General features: G+C 32.7%; 4 protein-coding genes across 4 annotated transcripts; 2 read left to right on the top strand and 2 right to left on the bottom strand.

The window, feature by feature from the left end:
- Positions 1 to 109: 109 nt before the first annotated feature.
- LOC118267006 (corepressor interacting with RBPJ 1-like) lies at positions 110 to 2,636 on the top strand. Its single transcript, XM_035580722.2, has 5 exons — positions 110 to 287; positions 430 to 524; positions 608 to 858; positions 1,090 to 1,345; positions 2,118 to 2,636. The coding sequence occupies exons 1-5, from the start codon at positions 216 to 218 to the stop codon at positions 2,188 to 2,190; spliced, it is 747 nt and encodes a 248-aa protein (XP_035436615.1). The 5' UTR covers positions 110 to 215; the 3' UTR covers positions 2,191 to 2,636.
- On the bottom strand, positions 2,625 to 5,470 carry LOC118267005 (T-cell immunomodulatory protein). The gene is made up of 2 exons (XM_035580721.2): positions 4,025 to 5,470; positions 2,625 to 3,946 (listed from the first exon to the last, which is right to left on the bottom strand). The coding sequence occupies exons 1-2, from the start codon at positions 5,364 to 5,366 to the stop codon at positions 3,516 to 3,518; spliced, it is 1,773 nt and encodes a 590-aa protein (XP_035436614.2). The 5' UTR covers positions 5,367 to 5,470; the 3' UTR covers positions 2,625 to 3,515.
- Positions 5,471 to 5,889: 419 nt separating this feature from the next.
- Positions 5,890 to 7,880, top strand: LOC118267007 (MOB kinase activator-like 4). Its single transcript, XM_050702925.1, has 4 exons — positions 5,890 to 5,956; positions 6,135 to 6,300; positions 6,609 to 6,816; positions 7,099 to 7,880. Exons 1-4 carry the CDS (start codon positions 5,900 to 5,902, stop codon positions 7,331 to 7,333), a joined length of 666 nt encoding a protein of 221 aa, XP_050558882.1. The 5' UTR covers positions 5,890 to 5,899; the 3' UTR covers positions 7,334 to 7,880.
- Positions 7,865 to 9,302, bottom strand: LOC118267008 (ribonuclease P protein subunit p25-like protein). The gene is made up of 4 exons (XM_035580725.2): positions 9,074 to 9,302; positions 8,706 to 8,890; positions 8,273 to 8,392; positions 7,865 to 7,993 (listed from the first exon to the last, which is right to left on the bottom strand). Exons 1-4 carry the CDS (start codon positions 9,167 to 9,169, stop codon positions 7,885 to 7,887), a joined length of 510 nt encoding a protein of 169 aa, XP_035436618.1. The 5' UTR covers positions 9,170 to 9,302; the 3' UTR covers positions 7,865 to 7,884.
- Positions 9,303 to 9,425: the final 123 nt, after the last annotated feature.

Genomic DNA, 9,425 nt, shown 5'->3' with positions numbered 1-9,425 from the left:
CCATCGACATTCTTAGTCTATTTATGGAATAAAAAGTTATTTCATAGTCTATGGCTAGAAATTCGTCTATGATTATCACTCTATCGTAAAAGATCGTAAATATAAACATTATGGTTCAGTTTGGATGTGACATTTGTGACGAATAAATAAGTAGCCCAAGGTTTAATCAGGGTCCATTTTATTTTTTGTGGAAACGGCCTAGATAAATCAACAAAATGGGTAAAGGTTTTAATAATTACATGTGCAAAAAGTTCTTTCATCCCGCGTCAAGAGATAATTTGAAAAGGGTAAGTAAAGTAATGCGCATTTGCATGACTTCCTAGTTATAAACACTATACTAAGTTTCGTGTTGTTTATTTACAACAACCTTATATCCGCTGAGTTTTAGTTATACATAGTAATATTTAACAATTTCTTCTCTATGTTCAGGTATGGATGGCAGAACAGAAAACAGAAGCTTACAAGAAAAAACAAGAAGAGTTACGTGTTCAATATGAGAAAGAACAAGAATTACATGAAAACAAGTAAGTTACATATACTGGTTGTGGTTTTATTCTAGTTGTAACCTTGAAATAAACAAATTAATTTAACTCTTATATTCTTTCAGGGCATTGCTGAGCAAAGATAGTAAGGATAAATTGAGCCTGAATTTTATGTATGAGCCACCCCCGGGCGTGAAGAAAGAGAGAGAACGTGAAGATAACGAACCTGAGTACAAATTCGAGTGGCAACGCAAGTACAATGCACCCAGGGAGAGCTATTGTAAGGGGGACAATGAAATCCGTGACCAGCCTTTTGGTATACTGGTCCGCAATGTCAGATGTATCAAGTGTCACAAATGGGGTCACATAAATACAGGTAATTAGTAAAATTGTATTGGTATTATCAGTTACCTATGGTAATTTATTGTCTCTATATTGTGGTGTTTTATATTATTTTACCATGTGTTATTTTTTAATTTCTTAATTATTATGTAATTGTAATTGATTTATTGTTGTAATTAACATAAATCAGTGTCATTAAAGCAACAACTCCCCACATTAAATTTATTTTATTTATTGTTTTGTAATTATGAATTGTTATTTACAGACAAGGAATGTTCAATGTACTCCTTATCCATGAGTGAGGCTCGTGCTCTGCAAGCTTCTAGCTCAGCTCCTGAAGAAGAAGAGGAGAAACCAGATGTGCCAACACTAATGCAGCAGATGAGAGACACTGGCTTGGTCATGAAACCTGGGGCTCTACCTCTGTCTGCTACAAAAATTGAAGATAATGATTCCACCAGCTACACTGAAATGGATCTTATCAGTCAACTTACTAAAAAGCAGAAAAAGAAGTTGTTGAAGTAAGTAGTCATACCTATAATAATTTATCTCAAGACTAGCTACTCCCACACAGATCACCCGCTCCGCTCGGCTCCTACTGGTCATATTATGATGATTTATAGTCTTCCTCAATTAATGCTCAATTAATATTACTAATATTTCCAGACTTTAGTCTGTTCAAACAAACTCATTTAGCTTTATATGTATACTAGCGGACCCGACAGACGTTGTCCTGTCTAATTAATTTGAAAATTTTAAACTTTTTTAATAAGCTAAAACATTCTTTTTTTGATGAAAATTATTATTCAAATGTTATGACAATATCTAACGTCATTAATATTTGACACTGCGATGGTAGCGCCGTCCGTCGGATCCGATGTAAAACATTCCAAAATCAACAACTACCAATAAATTAAAACTTTATTAAAAAAACATTGTCCAGCGGACAAAATTGTGAATCTAAACCATTCTCAGATCCTCTTGAACACACAAAAAAAGTTTCATCAAAATCCGTCCAGTCGTTTAAGAGGAGTTCAGTGACATACACACGTACAGAAGAATATATATAAGGGTAAATTATTTTCTAATTAGACATAATTTATAACCATAATTAGATTATTTCAAAATAAATAATTAGATTATATTCAATTATTAGGAAATCGGTGATACTAGTCATTTGGGAGTTTCATAACATTGCATAATCTAGAGATCAACTTGCATTTGACCATCGAATTTTCCGACCTACTTGTAGACCCACACTTTAGTTAATCATTACCATCTTTCTCTTTACAGGAAATTGGAAAAAATGGAAAAGAAGTCGGATAAAAAGAAGAAAGAGAAGAAGCATAAGAAGTCCAAGCATTAAGATTGATTGTGCGCAATTGGCAAATAATCAGCTATAGCCAGCCCATGGCCAAAATCTCGATTTTCTCTATGGCCTCAAAAACATCTAACTCAAGTGGCCTGGATGCCTGAGTTGCTATATGCGCGCGTCAAAATAAGCAGACTCGTAGGATGTCAATACTATGCATGTGCCTAGTGTAGAGCTAAGCTAGTGCACCTTGCATTACTACTTACATATATTATTTCAGTTATGTACTTAGAGTACTTCTGTAAAGACTGTTGTTCTTTAAAGTTTGCTTAAGATTTTAATGTATTTTTACAGAAATTTAACTTATCATATTACCTATTTAAAAAGTAAAGTGGACAGAAGACATTTGGTCTTCCTCATATTTCATTGTTCTTAAATAAGCCATGTTATGTAATAAATTATGTTTTAAACCAAAATAAACACAAGAATATAATATCAAACATTTTTATTTCTCACACAAACTATAGATTCAACAATGATATCACAGAAACTTGATCAATAACATCCTTAACATATAATTATAGCATTTATTTTAATTAACTTATAAAGAAAAAATATATAACAAAATATTATACAGGTGTGCAAACTTTAACATATTTCTTTCTATATTTTTTAAAATAAATATTGAGATATTTTTTTGTAATTAGTTTAATTGACTTATATAATACACTTCAACAGATGCAATTACCCAATATTGACCCAGATATCTATATACCAGAGTGATCTAATAGGCAATCTTATAAGTGTAACAATGTTTTCAAATATTTCATCCATTATGTATTTAAAGAAATGTAGGAAATAATAAGCAAAGTATATGATTACAGAAGTTACAGCAGAATGATAATAATACACTTACCAGCTAATGTGAAACGAAAACATAGTTGTATGTATAAATCTGATTCTGTTATGCTGAAGGTATAAAATAACAAATTGTTACTTGAGGTGCTTTTGTAAACATCACATCTTTTAATCACCAAAGGTAGGTAGAGGTGCACAAGCACCATACATACCTACATTTTACCAACAATGTATCTTGTGAACCTATTGCCATACACTGGCATTTTAGAATCCAGGCTATTACCATGAATTTTCGTAAACCAAAAAACTAACATGATAAATAATACATATAATACTTTACGGCAGTCGCACCAGCAACCACTCAACCAATAAGGTAGCCATACAATAATAACATTGAGCTATGTGAAAATTTGAAGAATCCAGTTATCCATATTTCAGTCACTTTATCCTGAGTTGTCTTAAATACTATAAATCATAATTATACCTAATGATTACACATTAAATCAGGTACCTATAAAGTATCAAATTTTAACATAAGTCTTTTCATCAATTTCTATTATGTCCTGCCTGTCGTTTCTTTCTTTCCAATGCAAGTACAAGACACATCCAGTAATGATTACTATGATAGCAGTCAATACAAATACACTTTTAAGAATTACTTTGCTAGGTGTAACAAACAGTTGAGCCTTCCACTGTGAAGGGTCACTGGGTGGTGCTGGTATTACAACTATCTGAGAATTTGGTATAATTTGAGTCCAACTTTTGGAATAACCTGAAAGGCCTACATTCAAAGTGTCCACAAAATTGGGAGTGCGATCCAAGCCAAAAATGGAGTATGGTAACTGTAGCGAAAAATATGCAGACTGTGACAGTTGTGCACAAACACCTGTCCTGTATGTGCCCTCTTGGGACCATGTGTTGTACCCTATTTTAGGGCCTGGCAGATTGGTGCCTGCAAAGAACAAAACTATTAGTAATCCATAAAAATGGTTTAAAACAAACAAATTAAAGTAAAAATTTGAATTCTTACCAAATGTGACTTTTCTGTTGTACAAAGTTCTATTATTTACTGGCAGTTTTTCATTAGTCAATCCAGTAACGACAATAACTTTAATGAAATTTGTGTCATATTCTAATTCATTTCTAAATGAATGCATGGTATGTTTCAGTGTGGTTGAATTTTTCTTGACATATATAATATCAAGTACACCATCCATGTAGAAATCGTAAAAGGTGGCCATTATAACATCTTTGCCAAAGGAATCAAACCTGTCCCACTGTACTTCAAATGTTCTATAAAACTTGCAACCTGGCAAGTTGCACGGAATATTGTGAAGTAGGAAAGCCCTGGTTTCATTAGAATTCACAGGACTCAGTGTCATCAAGATGTCTGGGTAGCCATCCATATTGTAATCTCCACTTCTCATAGTGATAGTATCTAAATAAATCTCATCTCTTGGTGGCACAAACCGCCATAATGTTCCCTTGCCATCATTAAAGTCCACTTGAAGGTCATGCCACTTTTGATTATCATAAATCAATATAGTACTATTGAGACATTGAAAATCATAGCAAACAGGAATAACTAAAAAGAATTGACCAGAGAGAGCAACATCTAGAAACAATGCTTGACCATAAATAGTTGGATGGCCTACAAGTAGTTCAATACTATTGTTAAATCTGAACCCTTCTATTTCATCATTCAGCCATACTTCAACATTAGTTGTAGTTGTAACAAGCAAATCTGCAGCATCATCTTCATTAACATCCAAAAATGAGTGTGAATGTGGCAGTTTTATCATCTTGAACAAGTCATCTCCCATTTGCTTCTCAGCTGGTGTTGTCCTTGTCTCATCAAACACCCAAAAAACTCTTTGGTTTTGTGTATTCATTCCAAAAAGGTCCAGTATCATATCTCTGTTATAATCAATTACTAATGGCTGTCCTACTGAGATAGCCTTTATAAACAAAGCATCAGAGCAGTTTAAAGTAGACTCTCCACCCCATAATATTCTTACCGTATGTAAATTAGAAGTATCATTCACACTCTGTGTCGTCAACAATATGTCCATGTAAGCATCTCCGTCAAAATCGCCTGGCACAACACTTGTTATGATTATGTTACTAAAATTACAAGAATATGTCGAAGGCCTCAAGAACGGCTCCTTATCGTAAGCTAAATAGACATCCACGCTTGAGAAATTTTTAATAACAAAGGCATCAGTTAATTCATCTGAGTTGAAATCTCCAAACGCAGCTATAACACCTTCTTTGTGTTTTCCGAAAGAACTCTCAGTCATATCACTTATCGCATAACTACTAGTCAATACTACACTAAAAATAATTTTATAAATTAATGTTTTGAAGAACATTTTGGCGTTATTTATAATACATTTCACAAAGAAGTCAACAATATTTTTATTTTCTTTGATTGAACACTGAACGTCTGAACAGATCAATGACGTTTCCGATTACTACGTCATTTGCTTGTCAGTTTATTTGTGCGACGCAATAATAACCGGTTAACCGGTTATTATGTATTTAGTCGATTATTAATAACAATCAAAACGAGCATAGATTTCAGAAAAATACGATTACTTTATTGGAGAAGAAACAAAGTTTGTCTTATTGCAAAATTTGCAGGTCGCATTGTGCATGGGCCATTTTATTAAGTTATTTGGATTTGGAAAAATAATGACAGTTTAACGTTTTGACAGCAAATGTTAAAAAAAACTGATGAAATCGCTAATGGCGATGGTTGGTGGCGAGAGTTTACAGTTTATTGACTTGAGAAGAATATTGAATTAAAGTCTAATAATACTTAAACTATAACTTCTATACCCTAAATTACCTTGATTCAAGTGATTCATTTCATACTTTCAAGTATTTGTAACATCCGCTCGAAATGGCTGTCGAAGCTGTACAAATATTGAGACGAAATCGACCCGGTTCCAAAGCAAAGGTATAGAATTATTTTATAGTGTTAAAGATTGATAGCCTTTACGATTATTGTTTTTTCATGTAAATATTATGTTGTCTCAGGATTTTTGTCGCTGGCCAGAACCCTTGAAAGCCTTTACGTTCATACAACAAACAATACGACGTTATTGTTTTTTCATGTAAATATTATGTTGTCTCAGGATTTTTGTCGCTGGCCAGACGAACCCTTTGAGGAAATGGACAGTACCCTTGCAGTCCAACAGTTCATACAACAAACAATACGACGTGATCCCTCAAATCTTGAAGCTATTCTGAAAATGCCTGAGGCTCAAGATGAAGGTGTTTGGAAATATGAACACTTGCAAGATAAATTAAACAAAACTGTAGTATTTACGACATAATTGTTGGAACTCACAAAAACACTTCAAAAACGAGTCAACTAACTTTAAAAATTTATATTTTGTTTGTCAAAGCATATTACAACGCCATGTCTTATTTTTTCGTCGAACAATTTATTCAGCTGTATAGATAATCAGTCAAAACTCACCAAACTAGACCGTATTTTAAACTAGAGGGAGTTAAACAGAACTCGTCACTTTGGATACTATAGTATCCATGGACGCTAGAGTGGCTATGTGGAAATAAGTGTTAACTTTATTTATCTATTTACAGACAATTTTGCATGGAGCTAAATGGATTGGCAGTAAAATTACAAGCTGAGTGTAAACCAGAAACTTGTACGCAAATGACTGCTACAGAGCAATGGATTTTTCTTTGTGCTGCACATAAAACTCCCAAAGAATGTCCTGCTATTGACTACACAAGACACACCCTAGATGGAGCCGCTTGCTTGCTTAACAGTAACAAGTACTTTCCCAGCAGGTATGTTTCTCTACATTATGTCTAATTAAATTACACACCTAATGTTATGGCAATATTAAACTATGTTATCCCAGACTTCTAATCTACCTCTCTGCGCCTAGTGTCACGCCAATTTCAATCAAGCCTATTTAGTGTCACGCCCATTTCAATCAAGCCTATTTAGTAGTGTTTGTATAAGAGTCAAACATTTACAATAACTTTCACTTCTGAGTATTTTAAATTGATAATAAGTATCAGTAGTTGTATAGAAACATTTTACATATATAATATTTTTTGTTACAGGGTGAGTATCAAGGAATCATCAGTAGCTAAGCTGGGTTCAGTTTGCAGAAGAGTCTACAGAATATTTTCCCACGCATACTTCCACCACAGGGCTATCTTTGATGCCTTTGAGAAAGAAACTCACCTTTGCAAGAGATTCACTTATTTTGTTACAAAATATTCAATAATTTCAAAAGATATTCTGATCCTGCCCAAGCTGGATGATGAAACACCTGTCGGTGAATCGGAAGCCTGAGGTTTAAAGAAATAATTTGGTTCTAACTTTGAGCCAAATTATAAATAATACTGACTGTTGTGTTCACAATGATTTGTGACGATAACTGAAGTACTCGAGTTTATGATAGTGTACCAACTACAAAGTTACACAATTGATATCCCTTACTTCAACTTTTTTAACAATCAATGTCATAAATAATATTAGGCAAATACTTTAGATCCCAGATACTTATATACTCTGGATTATACTTATTGTTACTTAACATAGTATAAAGTTGAGATGTATCTAATCATTGCATTTATAGCTTATTGTCTTAAGATGTCCAAAATTTGAATCCCTATTTATATGCCTAGTACCTATCTAGTATTTAAATTATGTATTTGAAATTAGATCATTTATTAGCAATTATATTATGCTCTCAAATATTAACATGTGTAATATTCTTGTGTCAAGTAATTACCCAATATGTTATTTATAAAAATAGATCTAAGTAAAATTGTGAGTTTATTATGTAATCTCTCTCATATTTCCTGTGCACAATAAAACAAGTTTATTAAAATGTAAATTGTTTATGTTTTCTTATGTTTAAATGGTTTCTTGTTTTTATGTGATTGGTTATGCTTGGAGTTGCTGCTCTGTTCCTTCTGCCAAAACTTCTTTCCATTGAGACTTTGGTACCTGTGGAATAAGAGACACACATTTGTATTTTCAACTAAACATTATGCATTGTAAATTTTAAATCATGAAAATTAAACTTGTTCATCTCTTTTCAAACATAATCAATCCTATTTAGTAGGATTATTGTATAACTGAAAATGTGTAAATGGAAATGCTCTTACAACTGGTGGCTTGACATTTATTAACTATTATCTAATAAATTGTAGGAGTGGATGTCTTGTGGCTCATATGATGATGATAAATAAGTTATATCAATATCAACTGATATGAATCACTTACCCCACTTGATTAGTATCCGGGACAGCATCCACTGAGAGCAGTATGTGTATAATAGGAATTTGTCTTTTTACTACTAGTGTCTCAAGACCATCTATTTTGGGCTCCCAATATTCTTCCACACTGAAAACAAATTTATATTCTAACAAACAATGTTATATTGGTAGAGATAGCTGCTAGCTTTAGGAACATGGTATTTTTATGCGGATGACCCAAGTATGTTCTATATTGATGGTAATGTAGCTTTGAAAATTTTTATATTTTAACTGCAATCTCTGTGCTTCCTTACAACTAAGGAGAATATCGAACACCCCTCTTAGGAGACTGTTAAAGGTCTATATTCAGTAGCAGACATATCTTCGTAATAATTGATATTGATTAAATATTTGAAGTAACCATGTTAAGTAAAGGTAACAATTAATATTAAAGTTCATACGTTTTATATGTTAGTTTTGTAACTTGATGTTCAATGGAAAACTGTCGTTTCAATATTTCGGCACATGATATGGCCTTAGAAATGGCTACTCCAGCTCCAGTCCAGACGACAGCAGTGGCTGCTTTGTCTTCCAGGATACCTGCTGCATGAGATAATAAATTGGACATTTTGCTGCCACCTTTCACCTATAAATAAAAAATAATAGTCTTCAAATAGGTATTACATATGTTGTGCAATTACATTACTTAAGCGATAACTTCTGCATTCTAAATGCGATTAAATTAAGAAATATTACTTATAGCTAGATTTTCACTTAAAACACTTTGAATATGTAGTTATGTTTGTAAAGAAATATACAAGGAACTTACTTGCATCCACAGAAAATTTTCTGGCAGGTCTTTAATAGGTATTTTGCTTCGTTCCAGTTCTTCTTCTACATTTTTACCTTTACTGTAGTTTTCCATTTTATCGTACTAATTAATAAACATATAAAATTATAAATTCCATATAGAGTTTATTAATAAATCAACACAACACTTCGTTCGGTTTTTCTAACCTTCAAAATGTTTATTTTTTATCATAGTGACATAAAGTGACATTAGAATTGACATTGACAGTATTGAGCTTGACTTGACATTACACATATGACGTCTTGCTATTCGGTTGCCATTCCAAAATATTTTTTCGAGTAAGCAAAAAAGCACAAATATTATCTGAACA

The sequence above is a fragment of the Spodoptera frugiperda genome, chromosome 23 (assembly GCF_023101765.2).
Source record: "Spodoptera frugiperda isolate SF20-4 chromosome 23, AGI-APGP_CSIRO_Sfru_2.0, whole genome shotgun sequence".
NCBI lineage: Eukaryota > Metazoa > Arthropoda > Insecta > Lepidoptera > Noctuidae > Spodoptera > Spodoptera frugiperda.
The sequence above is the reverse complement of the archived record's forward strand: the minus strand, read 5'-3'. Positions and strand labels throughout refer to the sequence as shown.

Coding starts and splice junctions, on each gene's coding strand:
- LOC118267006 (XM_035580722.2), top strand. CDS start 216: ATGGGTAAAGGTTTTAATAATTACATGTGCAAAAAGTTCTTTCATCCC. Junction 525..607: donor CAAGAATTACATGAAAACAA/GTAAGTTACATA, acceptor ATATTCTTTCAG/GGCATTGCTGAGCAAAGATA. Junction 859..1,089: donor ATGGGGTCACATAAATACAG/GTAATTAGTAAA, acceptor TGTTATTTACAG/ACAAGGAATGTTCAATGTAC.
- LOC118267005 (XM_035580721.2), bottom strand. CDS start 5,366: ATGTTCTTCAAAACATTAATTTATAAAATTATTTTTAGTGTAGTATTG. Junction 3,947..4,024: donor CAACAGAAAAGTCACATTTG/GTAAGAATTCAA, acceptor TGTTCTTTGCAG/GCACCAATCTGCCAGGCCCT.
- LOC118267007 (XM_050702925.1), top strand. CDS start 5,900: ATGGCTGTCGAAGCTGTACAAATATTGAGACGAAATCGACCCGGTTCC. Junction 5,957..6,134: donor GACCCGGTTCCAAAGCAAAG/GTATAGAATTAT, acceptor ATGTTGTCTCAG/GATTTTTGTCGCTGGCCAGA. Junction 6,301..6,608: donor GAAATATGAACACTTGCAAG/ATAAATTAAACA, acceptor CTATTTACAGAC/AATTTTGCATGGAGCTAAAT.
- LOC118267008 (XM_035580725.2), bottom strand. CDS start 9,169: ATGGAAAACTACAGTAAAGGTAAAAATGTAGAAGAAGAACTGGAACGA. Junction 8,393..8,705: donor ACAAAACTAACATATAAAAC/GTATGAACTTTA, acceptor ATTTGTTTTCAG/TGTGGAAGAATATTGGGAGC. Junction 7,994..8,272: donor CCGGATACTAATCAAGTGGG/GTAAGTGATTCA, acceptor CTTATTCCACAG/GTACCAAAGTCTCAATGGAA.